The 22132-nt window shown below is 37.4% G+C and overlaps 1 protein-coding gene and 1 pseudogene across 3 annotated transcripts in view; one reads left to right on the plus strand and one right to left on the minus strand.

Moving 5' to 3' along the window:
* RNF13 (ring finger protein 13) overlaps positions 1–22132 on the minus strand; it is a 149373-nt gene that overhangs the window by 87785 nt on the left and 39456 nt on the right. For all 3 annotated transcript variants that reach the window (XM_004419257.3, XM_087430402.1, XM_087430403.1), the window contains one exon: positions 19891–19971. In XM_004419257.3, coding sequence (XP_004419314.1) covers positions 19891–19971 — 81 coding nt within the window. The remainder of the gene's footprint in view (positions 1–19890; positions 19972–22132) is intronic.
* LOC106802145 (adiponectin receptor protein 1 pseudogene) lies at positions 10763–12301 on the plus strand (annotated as a pseudogene).

A 22132-nucleotide genomic window follows, 5' to 3' on the forward strand; every position in this document is an offset into this window, starting at 1 on the left:
TCACTGATCAGACTTTATCAGCTAACATTTTCCTAATGTGAGACAGATAAATTTATTTATATCAACACTTTCTGGAATGTTAAAAATATCCACTGCCCTTTTCTCTAATTCTTTAGTAGATCATTCTTCCAAAATCTACCAGTAACTTTCACATACAGGGCACATGTCATTTCTTTTTCACAAAGAGCTGGAGATTACTCTCCTCTTATGCAGCCAAAGGTCCCTTAATCATTACTCATATCATATTACTTTACATTTCTTTAACACTATGCTCTAAATACACCGGTCTCATTTCACGAGGGCTCTGTTCAAGTACTAGGATGGATGAGCAAGACTGAGTCCCTACCCCAGTAATCAATACCTGGAAAGAACTAAGAGATCCAATAAGATAGGAGAAAACCATGTCTAAACAACATGCAGTACAACTGCACAGAACAGAGCAAATCATTCTAACTATGGGATTCAGTAACAGGAAAAAGTGGCATTTGCCTTGGTTCTTAAACTTGACTATATTTCAGTTTGGCCAAAACCTGAACATACTACTGGAAGTGATCTGACCAGTATAACACAGATAGGAACTACCACTCCTTAACTTGTTCTAGACATTATACATCTATTGATGCACTGTAAAACTGAAAACACATCACAGTGGTTTCAACAGATTTTTGACATATGTTACTACTAAGGTATACTTCTCCTCTTTTCAGTACCTATCTTTTAAGACTCAAGGGCAAAACACTAGTATATTAACCATTCCCAGTTCCATGCCACCTGTGAATTCGATAGCCATACCTTCCATGTCTTCCTGAACATCACTGAAGAAAGCACTGAATAAGACAGGAATCTGAGGGTTATATACTAAAAGTTAAGCCCTTAACTGGATTAAAAGAAGGTTTTTAAAAACTCCTCACGCATGCTGTGGCAGCGTCCCATATAAACTGGAGGAAGATGGGCACGGATGTTAGCCCAGGGCCAGTCTTCCTCAGCAAAAAAAGAGGAGGATTGGCAGATGTTAGCACAGGGCTGGTCTTCCTCACACACACACACACACACAAAACTCCTCACAAATTAGATACTACATTTGCAGCGTTATTCAGAGCAGTAACTGAATATCTGTCATCTCAAAGTTACATCTCGTATACTCTGCTAGAATTCTCCCCAATAACCATTTTGGTTATATATTTTATCAATGAGTTAGATTTTAGATTTTAACAAAGTCTGATTAAAAGATGTCAAAAAATACAATAAGCCCATTAATAACTAAAAACATTAAAAGAATACTTAAAATTTAGACCAACTACATACTTTTTAAAACATATTATTTCTGAAAAAGTTCAAAAAGCATTAGAACCAAAATTTGGCTCATGTTAAAATTCTAAGAACATCAAAGCTTTAATAAAAAAAGGTCACAGACTACTATACTTGTTTATTAATTGTACTGAGATTAAAAACAAACAAGAAAAAAAGGAAAAAACAGCATAATGATTTATACAATGTCGATATGCAGCTCTGAAATCACCCATCTTAATTTCCTCAAATGGGAATTTTTGAGTGATTTGTTTTTAAAGGATTTGATAATTAGCACTTATTGATTACCTACTGGATGCTAAGTTGAATTTCCACTTCCCAGCCATGACGGAATAATAGGGGCTACTTTTACCCTCTTGCTTCAAATAACTAGGAAACCAAACAAAAGATATTAAACGTGAGCTTTCAAACAACGGACAATAGATAGCGCCGGACAGTGATTCCAGAGAAGAGGGAAACAAATGAGATGAGCCCCACAAACACCTCAGCTCCCCGCATGCAGAGATTCCAGGCCTCAGAACAGGGCACAGGAACCCAACAGAGTCTGGTGGTCTCAATGAGCTGAGGAGACAGAGTTAAGGGTTTGAGGAGGCGACGGCAGCTAGATTTTTGTGGGGCCAAGTCGTGGGGAGGAGGGAGCCACAAAGAGAGAGGGCTCCAGATATATGTAGAGGCGTCCACTCAAGTCCTTGGGTGAGCAGTAATCTGCGTATGTGTGTGAGGGAACTACGAACACTGCGAAAAAACCATCAGGAGGGAGTAAACGGAACAAGCCCTGGAGTTACACAGCACTGGGAATAGTTCATGTTCCTACCAGCCAGAAGGGAAAGACTTCCTAATACAGAGCATCACAGAGAGTCCTCAGACTATTGCCTCAGAAGAGGGGCAAATGAGCCCTAAACATTTGAAGCAAATGAAAATAGAAACACAACTTACCAAAATTTGTGGGACACAGCTAAAATAATACTTACAGGGAAATACACAGCACTAAATACCTAGATCAGAAAAAAGGAAAGGTCTCACATCAATGTCCTCCACAAGCATCTAAAGAAACTAGAAAAAATAAGAGCAAATTAAACCCAAAACACGAGAAAGAAGGAAATAATAAATAATAGCCTCTTTCCTCACACTCATCCTCTGGATATGTACTGTTATAGATGAGTAGACAACCTAAAGAAATTGAATAACTTGCCCAGTGATAAAACCAGATTTTGAAGCCCAGCAACTCTGACCCAAAAGCCCATGTTCTTCCCATTTTAGCACACTACTCATCTTCGCAAAGACAAGGATTAAACCAGGACTAAATTCCAGGTTTCCCTATTCTCAGCCCAGCACTCTAATAATTTTGGCATTGCGGTAATATAATCACCATTGCAACGGCAAAAGTGCTTATTAAAATTATTAGCATTCTAGTTTGCCCTTTTCTCTTCTTTTTCTAACACCTTCCTATTTTCTCCTATCATCCCAGCATCTTTCATCAGATTATGCAAAAGTCTGCAATGTGCTTTACAGACAACTCGTGTTCCAAGTTATTTGCTGCTATTGAAGTTAACTATCACAATTAAACTTAAGTCCTAGAATACACAGATAGCTTTATACTCACAAATCACACAGGCATTATCATCCCTGTTTTAAAGAAGAAACCAAAGCTTCAAAGTAGGGAATATACCTAAGAACACTCAGGTGATAACTGACAGTGCTGTGAGCCAAGCCCAGGGCTGACTTAAATCATGTTTCTTTTCTCCAAAACACAGTGTCTTTCAAATTAAACACAAACACAAAAAGAAAATGATTTTGGTGAGATTGCTGAGACTAAAGATTATTCTTTAATGCTATTATTTTCATTATTGTTATGAAGATGATAACTGCGCTTAACAAATACACTTGGCAAAGAAAAATAGCTCAAACTCCTTAAATAGTGAATGACAAAGTGTCCAGAAGGGAACTAATACCACCAAACCAAGACAGTTCTATATTTACAGAACCAGGCAGTAAAATTTTTACCTTATTCCAACACTTTTATTCCAACTAACAGATAGTAATATAATTATTTATTTTAAGAAAAGATTCCTTGCCTTACAAGGATTCATTTTCAGATTCCATTACAAAGCAAATTCTCTTAGCATCTTCTGTATCATTACATATGTCAAATATTACAGGTAAAATATGTTCAATTTGGGAGAGGAAAGGCTGGGGAATAGTGGTGAGGCCAAAAACGTATACTGGTGGAGAAGTAATAAACAATCACCACAGCTACGGTTCAAGCTACGCTCCCCTTGATGCCAAGGAACTGTTAACAGTTTTGCAACTCTGATCTGTATGATGTACTCAATACGATAACTACTCCTAAATGCCACATAAAATAAGATGAGCTAGTCATCAAAGTGTGAAGGCGAGCACAAGAGGTTGGTTTATCTCCAACCTACCTCTTATTGTCAGAGAACAAAATAAACCCTGAAGTTGGAATTTTTATCCTCAACTTTTCTCCACAGAGCCTTTGAGGCCAAGCAGAAAACAGATGGCATAAATCACCCTAAAAACAGCAAAGGCCAGGCTACCAGGTTCTTAAATATGGCTTTTCATGCTCACTAAAGAACACTAATAAACACATAAGATAGCAAACTGGTCGATATATTTATGGACATCTTGGCCATTCCCTACTTCATAATTTATTCCCAACAGGTCAATCTGAAGCATTAATTGCAGTTTTCTTTATTTTACTGATGCACTCACTCATTGAACAAATATTTACTGAAGCCCGACTATAACCCAGACACTACCAGAGATAAAGATTTTGCCTTCAAGAAATTTACATTCTATGCCAGACACTGTACTACACAGAAATAAGTAAGATCAAGTACTTGTTGCTCATGACATTCCCCTTCCTGGTTTTACATTTATCAACATTTCAATTTATAAATACTAAATATAGCTCATATCTACTTATATTGGTAAAATTGTTCAGACAGAACAGAGAGAAAATACTCCCACAAAATTGCAATCATTCTGGATGCGCACACTTCTCCAATATTTGATAGAGTTGGTCGTCACTCAATTTTTATAAAGTATATCACACAAAGAAGTCTCAGGTTAGAAATCCTCTTAATATTGAAACAGTATCTCTACAAAAGAGGAGAATATGGAAGAATATCCTTATTATCAAAGAGATTATTTTCAAGGACTGGGAGAATCAATTCATTTGACACAACTGCTAGGTTAAACCAAGAACGGTAGTTATTAGGTTGATGCGAAATTTCCGCTAAAGGAGAAGTGAGACAAGAAAATCAGAAGTTTGTAGCACTTGAGTCACAACCCACTCTCCAGACCCCATTAACTCAGCAACACGGAAGCTCCGCTCTGGATTGTAGTGGCAGAGACAACAGGGCTCCTTCTCCCCTCAGCTCCCAGTTAAGAAATATGGTATCTCAGCAGGAAGGGAAGGTCACCACCATTTCTCATCCTCTCCAGCTCCAAATCGCAAAGGCTCAACTTCTGGTGAATGCGGCAAAGTACACGAGGCCAAGAACGCTGGGCCCTGATCACCCTCACCCTTGCTCACCTGCAGGGCAGAGGATCCACGCTGGGAGAGACAAATAGAGAAGACCAGGGACAACCACCCCCAACCAGCACACTGTGCATAAAGCAGGGTGTCACTGAAAAATGAACACATATTTTTATGCTAGGCAACCACCCAGCAGATACAGAGATATTAATAATGGAAGAACAAGCACAGGAAATAGTAAGTGCACAGGCAGTTTCCTAGATTAGAAAGAAAACCAGTGAGGCTGACACACTTTGAATGGAGCCAATTCCAGAGCAATGGCTCAGAAAGTTTGCCCACTGGGAGAGGCAGTCCATAAGAACAAAGACCTCCAAAGCTCTTCCTAAAGAAACTGACTTATTTGAAACAGAGTGTGGGAAAGTTCAAGAAGATATACGACTGGCCAATAAGCACATGAAAAGATGCTGAACATCACTAATCATTAGGGAAATGCAAATTCAAACCACGACGAGCTACCATGTCACCCACCAGAAAGGCTATAATAAAAAAAAAAAGACAGATAAAAAATAAGTTTTGACAAGAACATGGAGAAACTAGAACCCCCATACACAGCTGGTGGAAACTGAAAATGGTGCAGCCACTTTGGAAAGCAGTCTGGCAGTTCCTTAAAAGGTTAAACATAGAGTTACCATATGACCCAACAATTCCACTCTTAGATATGTTTTATACTAAAGAAAAATGAAAACATACGTCCACATAAAAACACATACACAGATATTCATAGCAGCATTATCCATAATAGCCAACCCAAATGTCTATTAACTGATAAAGAGATAAACACAATGTGGTATACCTATACAATGGAATGTTATCAGCCATCAGAAGAGACAAAGTACTGATATAACCTACAATACAGATGAACCTTGAAGACATGCTATGCAAAAGAAATTAGAAACAAAAGGCCACATATTATATGATTCTATTTATAAATGAAATGTCAAGAACAGGCAACTCTATAGAGACAGAAAGTAAATTAATGACTGTCTAGGGCTGGGGCTGGAGGGGTTGGGGAGAAATGGGGCATGACTGCTAACGGGTATGGGGTTTCTTTTTGGGGTGATGGAAATGTACTAAAATTGATTGTGGTAATAGTTGCATAACTCTAAATACACTAAAAGCCATTGAAATGTACACTTTAAATGGGCAAATTGTATGGTATATGCATTATATCTCAGTATAGTTGTTATTTTAAAAAGATAAGGGGGCTGGCCCTGTGGTGTAGTGATTAAGTTCGTGCACTCCGCTTTGGCAGCCCAGGTTCACGGGTTCGGACCCCAAGCACAAACCTACACCACTCATCAGCCATGCTGTGGCAGCGACCAACATACAAAACAGAGAAAGACTGATACAGATGTTAGCTCAGAGCAAATCCTCCTCAAGCAAAAAAAAAAGGAAGATTGGCAACATACGTTAGCTTAGGGTGAATGTTCCTTAGAGAAAAAAAAAAAAGATAAGGACGTGAGGCTGCTCGATGAACTAGACAGTTTCTAGCATGTCTTAGGTTGTATCTTAAATATTCCTAGTTTTACTATTAGTATTGTTGGTTAAATTCTTACCCAAAAAAGTAATATCTGTTGAAAATATACATCACCTAATACAAGGTCATCTAGAAACACGAGGCTGCAGTCCACTGTAACCAGTAATGTACTATGTCTGAAGACAGCAAGAAGAGATGTTTTTATCTTATGGAGATGCTTTCTTGTTTTTGTGTGTTTTTCTTTTGTCTTGGTTTTAGAATACTGGCTGTCCCATCTATATATAATTTATCTTGTTAAACATTTATTTTTGTTGTTAGTGCCACTGACTGGATTCTGACTCGTAGCGACCCTGTTCAGCAGAGCTGAACCCTGCCCAGTTTTGCACCATCCTCTCGCCTTCCAGTGCTGTATCAGACAATGCTCTGCTGCTGTTCATCGGGTTTTCATGGCCAATTTTTCTGGGAGTGGCCAGGTCCTTCCTCCTAGTCTGTCTAGTCTGGAAGCTCCACTGAAACCTGTCCACTATGAGTGACCCTGCTGGTATTTGAAATCCCAGTGGCATAGCTTCTAGCTTCACAGCAACATGCAGCCACCACAGTAGGACAACCAACAGATGGGTGGTGTGGTTCCCTGACCAGGACACAAACCCAGCCGAGGTGGTGAAAGCGCCAGATCTTAACCACTAGACCACCAGGGCTGGCTAAAACATCTACTAAAACTTTCTTTATATCATCAAAATACGATTAACTTGATTGCAAATAGAATTTCACATTTATATATAAATTAACAAATATCTTCTCCCAAAGTTAACTATTCGAAACTAATCTGCAGACCTAAATAGTTTGCTAGTGACCTTGTCATTAAAAAGAAAAAAAAAAAAAAAGGCAATACATCATGGTGTTCAGGGCAAAGCTAGGAAATAAGACCAATAATTCCTTTTTCACTCAAATTGATGTTGAAAGATTTAAATAAAGAGAAATCATAATATCTGGTTGACAATCCTTTGGTTTTTCTATTACTGAATTTAATTCTTAAAAAATAACACGATTAAAATTTAAAGATTGTAGCCTTGAGTTTTACTTAACACAGAAGGAGTTGTCTTTCAGGATTTTGTTTTTACCACATTCAAGCTCTCTGAAGAAAAGGCCGTCGGGTATGTGACTCTCATTCAGCACAGACATAATGCCTCACTGGATAGCTGTATCTTGACATTTCAGAAAACAAAATGATTGTGCCCTCTGGTGGACAATGCCTTTTAGTTAATATGTAACACACCACACCACCATCATTACTACATCATCATTCTTCAGAAACAAATCCAATCAAACATTGTCATTTCAATCTAAACCCTGAACCAACAGAGTGGAAAACTGGCTCAAAAGACTGAGGTATACTTGTAGGATTTGCTACATCCAACAAGATAGTTTCTCTAAAAATAAGAGGAATTCTAAGTGGTTTGAGTTTACAATAGAAATACACGTCCTCTAAGATTGCCTTCTAAATTGCCACATAATCAATATGGTTTCCCATATCCTTGCCAGCTATTGATATTGTTAGGCTATTTTCACTAATCTATTGAGCGTGCAATGGCATCTAGCTATAATGTACACAAGGAGACATTTTTAAGGATGTTCACTGCAACACAGTAACAGCAAAAAAACTATCTTACATATCTACCAACAAAATAATGAAAAAATAAATTGTGGCATATTCATAAAACGGAGTATTATGCAACAGTTAAAATGAATGAACACTATATAACAACATAGATAAATTTCAAATATAGTGTTGGATGAAAAACGCAAGTTTAAAAAGAGACCAAACAAAATTTAAAAGGAGGCACAACAATGTTTATAAATGCATATAGGAGGTAAAAAATGTTTTATAACATAAATGGGAAAGATACACATAAATTTCAGGATAATGATTATCTATGAAGAGGGAGAAAAAGGAATGGAATTTGGAAGAATAAAAAGAATATTCCTGGGGCTGGCCTGGTGGTGTAGTGGGTAAGTTCGGCGTGCTCCGCTTTGGTAGCCCAAGTTTGCGGCTTCAGATCCCAGGTGTGGACCTACACCACTCATCAAGCCATGCTATGGCAGGCAACCCACATATAAAATAGAGGAAGACTGGCACAGATGTTAGCTCAGGGTCAATATTCCTTACCAAAAAAAAACAATATTCCAATAGTATTGGTAACATTTTATTTCATCTTTAAAAAAATGGCAAAATATTAACATCTAAGTAGTAGATATATGAGATATTCTATTATTCCCTTACTCTATTCTATGTTTAAAATATTTCATAATCTTCAAAGTGAAAGCAATCTAAATGTCCAGTGACAGAGGTGATTGGCTACATTATGGTATAACTTAAGTATTGTAATAAATTGCAGAATTTCTAGTGATGATATGAATGCATATATTTTTATAGGAAAAGATCTCCATAATATTGGATATGCCATGACATTGCCAAATTTTAAGAAGTGCAAAATAGATGCATTATAATGCAATATAAATGCATTAAATGAAGGCTTAAATGGGTCTATAAAAACTCATAGTTGTACCCAAATGTCTACCACTATAATCCCTTGGTTACAGAATTATGTATGATTTTCATATTCTTTATACATGTCCTGTATTATCTTAATTTTTATGGTGATCATATATTACTCTTATAACCAGAAAAATATTTTTTTCATAAGCAGAAGAATAAAAAATTACTCTTTTACCATATCAAATTGAGAAAGTCAGCAAGAAAATCTAATGAAAACTACCAAGTGATCAAACAACCAAGATGCCCAGTAACGGAACAGGGAAGTCGGGGGAGTGTATGGATTTATGAGATCAGACACCTAAGCCTCCTTTGACTTCTAAGGCGGTAGAGACTAAACAGAACTATGTGGGGGGGATCCAAGCATGGTGGAAGAGACAAGGGCCCAAACTGTGGAAGAAAGGAAAAGAACCAAGGCTGGATTTTGGGAATTCCACGTCAGATGGGTGGGATATCTGCAGACCTGCCCACGCACACTTTCAGGCCCTCCCCCTACTCTCTCTTCCTACCTCCACACTTCTTCGCTCAGTGATGAATTGTCATGATGAATTAATTCTTATTTTCTACATCTAATGAAATGCTATATTCCCAGATTCAGTTAATAAATGAATGAGCAATCATTACCTTTGAAATTAACAGGAAAAGGTTTATTTCAAAAGCTCAAAATCCACTGAAGAAGCATTCTTTTTACACCATCTAACTTTGCGCATTTGAAAATGTCTTTAGACTTTAGAATTCCTATTTTATGTATAGCCAGGTGGTTTTCCTCCCTATTTTGATGGTGTTGTTTCCTTATTTATCCTTTAAAAAGGGAACTCTGACCTCTGTTTTAGTCTACCAATTGAAGGTGATATTTCGACAGTGAACAGTTCCTAAGAGAGAGAAAGTCAAGCACGTTCAGCCTTAATGCAGACTTCTCCACAAAACTGTTGGGAGTCCGGAGAGGGAGAACACAGTAGCCGGTGCTGAGCATCTTCTCTACAAACAAAGCACAGCAGGTATCACAAACAAGGCATCCAAACAACCACGAGTCCCTGCAATATTTGCACTTCCCTTCACTAGGAAAAAAATCTCTCTTCTAATCTCAAGCCTTTGCATTAAATAAAATCATTTCTTATAAAAGAATTCTAAAATTAACTAGTAAATTAATTTTCAATGAATAAGTCTAGTTTGTGGAAAATTAACTAGTAATGACGTAGGGTACTAATTTAAGAATAATGCTAAGGAGAAATAAATCACGTATCATATAAGGAAAACCCTTTACTTGTACCTTTGTTCTGTATATTAAGAGTGATTCAGTCAAGGACGAATCTGTATCCCCTGACCTTCATCCTCGACGTCTTCCTCTCACCAACATGAAGAACATACGTTGAGCACCAAATTACAAAAACACTGTACACAATGATCACAGTAAATCTAGCCCAAAAGGTGTTTTGCTGAAAACAAGATTTGCCATTGACAGGTATACTAAGGAAATATGATGCTAGGACTACTGATCAAGCCTTCCTTCTCAGAGACAAAGCTTGTTTTGAATTTTTTACTAAACATCATTATCTCCTATACCTATCAAGCCACTTCTTAAAAGTATAGAAACAAGAAACCTAGAAAAGCTTGATCTTCCTGAGACTGGCCTTTAATGTGTAACTAAATTATTCCAACTATATTGATAATAAATAGAGAGTCTACGAGGAGACCTTGCTAGCATTACAAATCTCCATGTAAAATCTTGACTATTCAATAACGATGCTTTAATAGTTGGTTATTCATTTCAAAAATGTAAGAAATAGGGGCTTATCTTACAATACTACACAATAAAGTAATTCTGGGAAAGTAAAGATCTCCTAAGCATGGAGTAGGGGGCATGGGAAAAATTTACAAATCTTTTGGAGGACAATATTTCAAGACTTCAGGGTTGGAGGACAATATTTCAAGACTTCAGGGTAAGGAAAGATTTACTTAAGACAGAGAAAATATAAAATATCAAAAAAGGGGGCTACATTAAAATTTAAACAGGCATAATTTTGAAAGGCAACTTACAATTAAAAAGCAAGCACAAAGAACATAAGGATTAGTGTCTAGATTCCTGCAAATCAATATTTTAAAAACCAACAAACCAATAGAAAAATGGGCAAAAAAGAAGACAATTCAAACTAGAAGAAACCTGCTTGACTAATAATCCTATAAAAAGATGCTTGATCTCACTAATAATCCAGGAAATACCAATTAAAACCAGTAAGATAGGTAGGCGCGCCCCTTCCGGCGCGGGGAGGGCGCCGCGGGATGTAGCGAGAGGCCGTGGCCTCAGCAGAGGCCGCCCGCCCGGCCTGTCTACCATCACAGGGAGATCTCTGCCCCCTGGGGCTGAGAGACCCCAACCTTTCCCTAAGCTGAGGCTGCAGGGTTTTGAGACTGAAGAAGAGTAAGCATGCCCAGTGCCCCAGGAAGAGGAGGAGGAGGTACAGGTACTGACACTCCCCCTGCAAGCCCACCATGCCATGGAGAAGACGGAGGAGTTCGCGTACAAGGTCTGGGAGGTGCGTTGGAGGGTCATCTCGCATGATGTGCTTCCTGACTGGCTGAAGGACAGTGACTACCTGCTACATGGCCATAGAGCCCCCATGCCCTCCTTCAGGCCTGCTTCAAGAGCATCTTCCGCATCCACAGCGAAACTGGCAACATTTGGACCCATCTGCTTGGTTTCGTCCTGTTTCTCTTTTGGGAATCTTGACCATGCTCAGATCAAATATGTACTTCATGGCTCCTCTACAGGAGAAGGTGGTTTTGGGGATGTTCTTTTTGGGTGCAGTGCTCTGCCTCAGCTTCTCCTGACTCTTTCACACCATCTATTGTCATTCAGAGAAAGTCTCTCGGACTTTTTCCAAACTGGATTATTCAGGGATTGCTCTACTGATCGTGGGGAGCTTCGTCCCCTGGCTCTGTTACTGCTTCTACTGCTGCCCACAGCCACGGCACATCTACCTCTCCATCGTCTGTGTCCTGGATATTTCTGCCATCACCGTGGCACCGTGGCACCGTGGGACGGGTTTGCCACTCCTAAGCACTGGCAGACAAGGGCAGGAGTGTTCCTGGGACTTGACTTGAGCAGTGTTGTGCCCACCATGCACTTTACTCTCACTGAGGGCTTTGTCAAGGCCACCACGTGGGCCAGATGGGCTGGTTCTTCCTCATGGCTGTGATGTACATCACCGGAGCTGGCCTTTATGCTGCTCGAATTCCTGAGCGCTTTTTTCCTGGAAAATTTGACATATGCTTCCAGTCTCATCAGGTTTTCCACGTCCTGGTGGTGGCAGCAGCCCCTGTCCACTTCTACGGGGTCGCCAACCTTCAGGAATTCCGTTATGGCCTAGAGGGTGGCTGTACTGATGACTCCCTTCTCTGAGCCCTTCCACCTGCAGAGTGGAGGAGGAACTTCCCAAGCGCTTTTAAAAATAACTTCTTTGCTGAAGTGAGAGGACGAGACTGAGTTGTCTGTCTCCAGAAGAAACCTCTTAGAGAATTCAGTACCAACCAAGCTTCAGCCCACTTTCACACCCACTGGGCAATAAACTTTCCATTTCCCTAGCTGAGAAAGGTGGGGATGGTCACTCTTAGCCCTCCCCTTCCTCAGCAAGGCAACTCCCATGTCCACCCCACCCCCAAGACAGTACTTTGAGGCTCAGGTTGAGATTTTACCCCTCAGCCAACCATTCTGGGGAAAAATGATGGATTGGGACTCCTCAGAAATTGTTTCTGCAAGAAAATGTCCCTCCCTTGCCCCTGTCCTTACTTTGTAATCTGGCTTATAACAGGCCATCCATTTTTGTAGCACCCTTTTCAAAAAGTTACAAGCTGGTCCCATCTTTCTAGGGCCTGGATCTGCTTACACAGCAGGAAGAACAAAGCCCCCAACTTTTATATAGCCCAGCTAATCATGGAAATGTGTCCAGGCTTCAGATAACTTGATTGTTAATTTTTTTTCTTGGCAGAGTAATGTAAAATTAAAATGGGGAAAGATATTTAATACTAAGCTTTAAAAAGAAACCTGCTATCGGGCCGGCCCCGTGGCTTGGTGGTTAAGTGCGTGCGCTCCACTGCTGGCGACCCGGGTTCGGATCCCGGGCTCGCACCGACGCGCTGCTTCTCCGGCCATGCTGAGGCCGCGTCCCACATACAGCAACTAGAAGGATGTGCAGCTATGACACACAACTATCTACTGGGGCTTTGGGGGGAAAAAATAAATAAATAAAATCTTTAAAAAAAAAAAAAAAAAAAAAAGAAACCTGCTATTATTGTTATGTATCTTGATGCAAACACTGTGAAGATAATAAAGGAAAGTACAAAAAAAAAACAGTAAGATACTATTTCATATCCACCAGGCTGGCAAAAATTTAATTCGGACAGTACGACGTCTTGACAAGCACCTGGTAAAACAGCAACAGTCGCATGTCAGTTTCCTTCAGGGACGGTGGGGTGGAATGGGCCTACAACAGCAAACCTCGAGGTTAAAGACTTTCAGAAATGTCTACTGGGAACTCTCAGTAATGAACTCCTCGTGAGTGTCTAACTCTGCACAATGACCACACCATACAATATTTCATTGCCAGGTTTCTCATGAGGTATTTAGACGTAAGGGAACATATTGATGCCACACATCTTCCCTTTTGATCAGAGGCACAGCCACAGGGTCTCCAAATAAATAAATAAAGGTTTTCTGGAAAAAGGTTCCAGCCAAAACAGTTAATTAAAATATATAACTGAAACCATAGAGCTTCCCCCAGGTAAAAATATCAGATCTTTCTTTTAAAATGTCTACAACACTAACATGCCGTATTTTAATCCATGCAAGATTCACATTTTTTTACATTACAGCTCAAATAGCTAAAATTTCTTTAGCTTTCTGACTTTCCTATACTTGAGAATTATTTTGTTGTTCGCTTTATTTTTATTGAGCTAGCACTGGTTTATAACTTTATATACATTTTAGGTGTACATCATGATATTTCGATTTCTGTGTAGACAAACATCATGTTCACCATCCAAAGACTAATTACCAACTGTCACCGTACACATGTCCCCTATTACTTCTTTTGCCCTCCTCTCACCCTCTTCCCATCTGGTAACCACTAATGTAATCTCTGTACCTACATACTTTGTTGTTGTTGTTGTTGTTTTTACCTTCCATTTATGAGTGAAATCATATGGTATTTGACTTTCTCCATCTTACTTATTTCGCTTAGCATAACACCCACAAGGCCCAGCCATGTTGTCACAAATGGCAAGATTTCATCTTATGGCTGAGTAATATTCCATTATGTGGTGTATATGCATACATATATCTTCTTTATCCGTTCATCCATTGATGGGCACTTAGGCTGTTTCCAAGTCTTGGCTATTGTGAATAATGCCGCAATGAACATAAGGGTTCAAACATCTTTTTGACTTAATGTTTTCATGTTCTTTGGATAAATACCCAGAAGTGGAACAGCTGAATCATATGGTTAGTTCTATTCTTAATTTTTTGAGGAATCTCCATACTGTTTTCCATAGTGGCTGCACTAGTTTACATTCCCATCAGCAGTGTATGAGGATTCCCTTTTCTCCACATCCTCTCCAACACTTGATATTGCTTGTCTTGTTAATTACAGTCATTCTGACAGGCGTGAGGTGATATCTCACTGTAGTTTTGATTTGCATTTTCCTAACAATTAATTATGTTGAGCATCTTTTCATGTGCCTGTTGGCCATCTGTATATCTTCTTTAGAAAAGTGTTCAGATCCTTTGCTCATTTTTCAATTGGGTTGTTTGCTTTTTGTTGTTGAGTTGTATGAGTTCTTTATACATTTTGGGTATTAACCCCTTATCAGATATATGATTTGCGAATATCTTCTCCCAATTGGTAAGTTGTCTTTTTGTTTTCTTGATGGTTTATTTTGCTGTGCAGAAGCTTTTTAGTTTGATGTAGTCTCATTTGTTTATTTTTTCTGTTGTTTCCCTTGCCTGGTCAGACATGGTATTCAAAAAGCTACTGCTAAGACCAATGTCAAAGAGCATACTGCCTATGTTTTCTTCTGGAAGTTTTATGGTTTCAGGTCTTACATTCAAGTCTTTAATCCATTTTGAGTTAATTTTTGTGTATAATGTAAGATAATGGCCTACTTTCATTCTTTTGCATGTGGCTGTCCAGTTTTCCCAACACCATTTACTAAAGAGACCTTCCTTTCTCCATTGTATGTTCTTGGCTCCCTTGTGGAAAATTAGCTGTCCATAGATGCGTTCGTTTATTTCTGGGCTTTCGATTCTATTCCATTGATCTGTGTGTCTGTTTTTGTGCCGGTACCATGCTGTTTTGATTACTATAGCTTTGTAGTATAATTTGAAATCAAGGAGTGTGATACCTCCAGCTTTGTTCTTTTTTCTCAGGATTGCTTTGGCTATCTGGAGTCTTTCATTGTTCCATATAAATTTTAGGATTCTTTGTTCTATTTCCATTCAAAATATTGGTACTTTGATAGGGATTGCATTGAATGTGTAGATTGCTTTAGGAAGCATGACCATTTTAACTATGTTAACTCTTCCAATCTATGAGCACAAAATATCTTCCCATTTGTGTCGTCTTTGAATTCTTTCAACAACGCTTAATAGTTTTCAGCGTACAGGTCTTTGACTTCTTTGGTTAAATTTATTCCTAAGTATTTTATTCTTTTTGTTGTGACTGTATTCTTAATTTCTCTTTCTGCTACTTCGTTGTTAGTGTATAGAAACGCAACTAATTTTTGTACGTTGATTTTGTACCCTGCAATTTTATTCTGCAAACTGTATTCGTTTATTATTTCCATTAGTTTTTTTGGTGAATTCTATAGGGTTTTCTATATATATAAAATCATATCATCTGTAAATAGTGATAGGTTCACTTCTTCCTTGTCAATTTGGATCCCTTTTATTTCTTTTTCTTGCCTGATTGCTCTGGCTAGGACTTCCAATAGTATGTTAAATAAGAGTGGCAAAAGTGGCCATCCTTGTCTTGTTCCTGTTGTTAAAGGGATAGCTCTCAGTTTTTCACCATTGAGTATGAAAGCTGTGGGTTTGTCATATATGGCCTTTATTATGTTGAGGTACTTTCCTTCTATATCCATTTTATTCAGAGTTTTTATCATAAATTGATGCTGTATCTTGTTGAATGCTTTCTCTACATCTATTGAGATGATCATGTGATTTTTATTCTTCATCTTGCTAACATGGTGTACCACATTAACTGCTTTGCAAATGTTGAACTATCCTTGCATCCCTGGAATAAATCCCACTTGATCATGATGTATGATCTTTTTTAATGTACTGTTATATCCAATTTGCTAGTATTTTGTTGAGAATTTTAGCATTTACCTTCATCAGTGATATTGGCCTGTAATTTTCTGTTTTTGTGTTGTCCTTGTCTGGTTTTAGTAATAGTAATGTTGGCCTTGTAAAGTGAGTTAGTAAGCGTCCCCTCCTCTTCAACTTTTTCAATGAGTTTGAGAAGAACAGGCATTAAGTCTTCTTTGGATGTTTGGTAGAATTCACCAGAGAAGCCATCTGGTCCTGGACTTTTGTTTTTTGGGAAGTTTTTGATTACTGTTTCAATCTCCTTACCAGTGACCAGTCTATTCAGATTCTCTATTTCTTCTTGATTCAGTTTTGGAAGGTTGTATGAGTCTAAGAATATTTTTTTAAATGATGGAGAAGGACAGAAGAAGCCTCTAACTACTATTAGCTTAATGTTGGGGCATATGTAAATGGAACGTAAACAGAGAATTTCAATTCATGTATGTTGTACTATAAATATCTGATCTCTTATAAATGGTAGAATCCAATGATATTATAAAACCTACAGAATACAGAATATAAGTCTATAAAAATTATTCCAACTCAACTCTCTGGGCAAAATTTAAAAGCAAATATTTCTCAGCTACATCTCTTAATAACCATATTGTATCTTTAACTTGGTTATATTTTTAACACATTTATTTAATTGGTTTTATAGACATTACACTACAGTGAGCTATCCCCGCTTCATTATCATCAAGTCCTCCTTGTAAACAATAATGAGTAGGCTAGCATTTGTGAATTCGGAATCTGGGCAATGGCAAGCCAGTCATGTAAATATAAAAGCTATCCATAATAAAACTATTTGTTAGAACATTCTCTCTTTTGTCACTGTATTTTACTTCCTGGGCTTGCCCTATCTGGTCACAGGGCAAAAAGCAAGCAGATATTTAACACTATTCTTTCTTAGGCAGTAAATAAACAAATTTGTCAAATACCTTTTAAATGTAAACTGAATTTACACTAACATAGTAATAGAGGAGCACCCATAGGACTATGGTTACCAGGAGTTCTGTAACTCTTTAAAACAAACTTGCTAAGCAGAAAGGCTCTTCAGTGAAAAGGGATGGTCTGATTCCTTAGACTGAATCAAAGAAAGGCTGCCAGCTCAAAATCACCAGTAATCAGAGAAATGCAAATTAAAACAAGATAATACTTTTTGCCCATCAGATTGGCAAAAGTTAAAAAGACTGATAATATCTAGTGTTGGCAAGGGTGTAGGGAAATGAGTATTCTCATACACTGTTAATGGGAATAAATTAGTACAGACTTTTGGAAAGGTAATTTAGCATATCTAGGAAAACTTTAGATGTACATACTCATTGACTCATCAACTATACTTCCAAATCTCTATACTTTGGATAAGAAACTAAAATATCTGTTAATAGGAAATTACTAATAAACTATGGTCATTCATATTACAGAATACCATGCACTGCTTAATAGGAATGTGCTGGATCTATAGGTACAGCTGTGGAAAGATCTCTAAGACATAATGCTAAGTGTGGGGAGGTGAGGAAGTCAAATTGCAGAGTAACATTGTAGTGGACACCTATCACGCAAGGTGCCTCAAACTTTCTGAACCCACTCTCCCCACACTATGAATCCCACCTTCCCAAAGTAGACTAAAACAACAAAAATTTAAAAATTTACTATATTACCCAGCCTCCCTCATAGCTAGTATTTCACTAATGTATGTGGCTAGTAACCATGTGGCCGAGAGTCTATCAATCAGAAAAATCTAGGTGTTAGATCTGAGGAAAGAGTCTGGCAAAGGATATCTCTTTGATTATCCTGGGTGGCAGTAGAGGCAGAACGTTTTGGGGTAAGACCACTGAGGCTTCCCGATCCGAGAAAAGGTGATGGGCTTTGGGGGTCAGTGGCTGCTTCAATCCTTTATCAAGTCAGTTCCACAAGGTGGTTCTGGGTTTTATTCCTGAAACAGTCTGTAAACTGCTTCTGCAGGCTATGATACTCTGAACATCTTTATCCCTTCATAGAATGGATTCCATTATAAAATTTAAGAGACCTTTCATATACACAATGATTACTTATGAATTTTATGAGTTTACAAATTTATGATTCAAAAAGTACTACATATTCAGAAAAGGATCTGCAGGTTTGTAGGATCACATAACACCCTGATGTTTAACACTGAAGAGGGAAGTGGGATTGATACGTACAGGTGAGGAAGGGGTGAAGGAAGGCTTTTTCTTTTTTCTCTGTATACTTCTTTTCTGTTTAAATATTTTTACAACAAGAAACAGTCATACGACGCTGGAAATTTTTTTAAATAATTTAAAATCTTTAAAAAATTAAAAACTGATATGCCCGGCCCATAGATGCCTGTCATCCTAATTGAGAATAATAGTTTTATGGTACTTAAATAAGGAATTTTAAGAAAGTTAGAACAAACTGAAAACATTCTGTAGTGTGTACGTATATATACACACAATTTCATGTACTCTAACTTATATAACACAAAAACCTCATATTATCTTGGAATGGAGAAGGACTTTCTAACCATGATCCCAGAAGTAGAAGGAAAAGAAAGTATTTTATAACTATATAAACAAAACTTCTGAAACCTTAAACAAAGTTAAAAGATGAAGGTCAAACTGGGAAAATTACCTGAAGCATATATGGCAAACAACAGATTGATACCTCCAATATATAGAGAATTCTTACAAATCAATAAGAATGGACGTCTTAATTTAAAAATAAGCAAAGAGTATTATTAATAGGCAATTCACTCTTTCTCTCACATTCACACACACACACACACACACACACACACACACGAAATGGGCGAAAAGCATTACGATTTTCAATCTCATTAGACATTTTTTAGCAATTAACAAAAATTTGGTAATACCTAGTATTGAAGAGAGTGTGGGGGAAAAGGGCAGTCTCAGCCACTATTGGTGGGAGTCTAAAATTGTCCCCAAATTTCAAAGGGCAACCTTGAATATGCAACAATATTATAAACATGTGTTCCATAAACAAAGAAATTCTACATTTGGAAATACATCTTATGCAAACAGACAGACAAATACACAAAGAAGACATTCACTGTAGCACTGTTTGTAATAGCAAAAACTGGACAACCTAAATATCCATTATGAAAAATTAAACTAATGTTCAAAAATCCATCGTATTTCATGATATTACAAAACCATGCAGCCATTACAAATAAAAACATAGATCCTCCTTTATTCATATAAAAAGATGTTCTAGATATATAATTAAGTGAAAAAGGCAGGTAATTAAGTAGCTTGTTTCTATTAGTGTTAAAATATTGATTCATTATGTATGTAAACAATTGCATAAACATATGTGTGCACATATATCTACAAACACACACATATGACACATATTCTAGGGCACAGGTCTGAAATATTATATACCAAAATGTTAACAGTAGCTAGATCAGAATAATACAATCATAGGTGATTTTCACTTTCTTCTTCATACGTTTTGAATAGTCTGAACACTTTACAAATGAATATGTATGGGTTTTATGATAAGAAGTAGTAAGAAATATTTTCTTTTCTTTAAATAAATAAATAGCAATAAAAATCACCTTATTAAACACCTCATGCCTTTAGCATATATTACTATTTTCTTACCTTTAAACCTTCAGCCGGAGGTCTATATCCAAATCTTGCTGGAAGGTCATCAAATGTCTGAGATGCATTTTCAAAATTATACTAAATATAAAATTAAAAACAATCAAGTTACAACCAATTTACGCACATTAAAAACAAAAAGTTGATTAAGTCATCATTTCCACAATTCTGATTTACTATCACAGCTTATCACAATAAACATCAACTTCGTAAATGCACATTCACTAAAACAGCAAAGAATATAAATAATTTACTACATATACAACTGCTTAAATTGGATTCTGATTTCACATAATTACTATTAAACAGCAGCAATAATTCTATAACATTAAACCACCTACTGTTTTCCGAGTTTTTCCCACTGACAATTCCCTAGCAAGGAATTTTCTAGACAAGATTATTTTCCAGCAAGAGTTCCACTTTATTTTCTCTATATTTAAGAGTCTGATTTAATAGAAGAGATTTACAGGATTTCTGGCTCTAGCTATGAAAGATGCCTTTTCCCAGAGAAAGAAGGAGCATCATCACATCATACTTTGAAGGCACTGTCATTTTTTTATATAATCTGAATATTTTTATCTAGGGCTGAGCAATGAAAAGACTAAACTCAATGAAATACATACACAGAGAGAGCTGAAGGTATTCACACTCCTTCACGACTTTCCCTATGCTACAATACTCATCAGTCCTTGACCAAAACAGAACAAAGCAAAGGCTCTCTGTGCTTTAGAAGATAATAACAATGATAATTGTCAAGTGAGCTGCTGTATTTAAGAATGTTCACTCTGCTATATAGAAAACAAGAGAAACAAGGAAGATCGACGAAACTAAGCAAAGATAGTAAAGAAGTAACTTTTAAAACACAGGGAAAACTTAGATGATGTATCAGAAGTTAAGACAGTTGTCCTTAACTTCTAGGCCAAAAATAGAAGACATTTGTTTTTAATATAGATAAAAAGGATGGAACAAAGTAATTGCTACGTATAGCTAGCCAAGGATCAAGCAAACCTTCAGTATTCACAAAGCATGAATTAGGCCACATATCCAGACTGATAGTCATGTTGTCCCTCAATCAAACACCCATTGGTGATCCCCATTCTAGGCTCATGTGTCATCTGCCAGAGACAGGCAACATAAACAGCTGTGCAGATTAACAGCAAGTTACGGCTGCATTCAGATGTAAACACCTCGTGTCTCTCCAACAGAGCGAGCAAACATTGGATCCAAACAACCTCCATCTGTCAAGTCCTCTTGCTCACCCTCAACGCAGGTCCCGGTCCCGCACTGTCAGCGGGGAAAGCTGATGCAGCATGGAGAGACTGGACAAACTAATAACGGGTAAGACGGGATTCGGGTCGTGTGGTTCTTGCATTCCACTCACACCCAATCCTGAGTGTCTTAACATACCTTTCACCTAAGCTTCTCATTGTATGTCTGTAATTAATTCAATAAACTGATTCAAGCATCTGAATTTGGTCACTGAACCTATCCATTCTGTTATCTCTGAATAATCAGCCTGGTAGCATACTTGGAGGTCAGCATTGCTTCAGGGTAATTTCCTACTGTAACAATAATTCATATTTGCAGAGTATTCTATGCTTTACAAAGTGCTTTCAAGTCACAAAATGCTTTTCTATCCATTACCACAATGTATCATTTAATCCCAATTAAAACACCTTTAATTGATTTAATTCAATTGTGATCAGCTTTGTGTTTAACTTGAGAAAGTCATTTAACTCCTCCAAGGCCAAAGACACTACAATAAAATAAAGAAATTGACTTGGATCGACATAGATAGACCAAAGAAAAATACAAGTGTATACAGACAGTACTTAAAAAAAATTGTACTTCTAAACTCAGGAAATGGAAAATCTATAACTGTACCAAAGTATTCTTTTATCACTTCCTATTACGTACTGAGGAATTTCATTTTTTTGGCTAGAATTTCAGAAATAAAATATCTAGCTTGAACTACAGTACTTGTAACACTAGGACTTGGAATAAGTTTCGTTATTGAGTGAGACCCATTTTGAAATTGCTTTGTTTTTCCTTAACAGCAAAATAAGAATTGTCTCACACTGCCTCTTACAACCACATTGTTTAAAAACAAAAAAATGTTCCTATGATGAACAAGACAAACAGAAACATCTTTAGCACAAAAGTGCTTTACATTTTTAGTATTGGAGGGGAGGCTGCTGCTCACGAAATTAAAGCATGCTCCCTGTTGAAACTTTTGAAGTAG

Source organism: Ceratotherium simum, chromosome 5 (genome assembly GCF_057802395.1).
Source record: "Ceratotherium simum simum isolate JZ-2026a chromosome 5, ASM5780239v1, whole genome shotgun sequence".
NCBI lineage: Eukaryota > Metazoa > Chordata > Mammalia > Perissodactyla > Rhinocerotidae > Ceratotherium > Ceratotherium simum.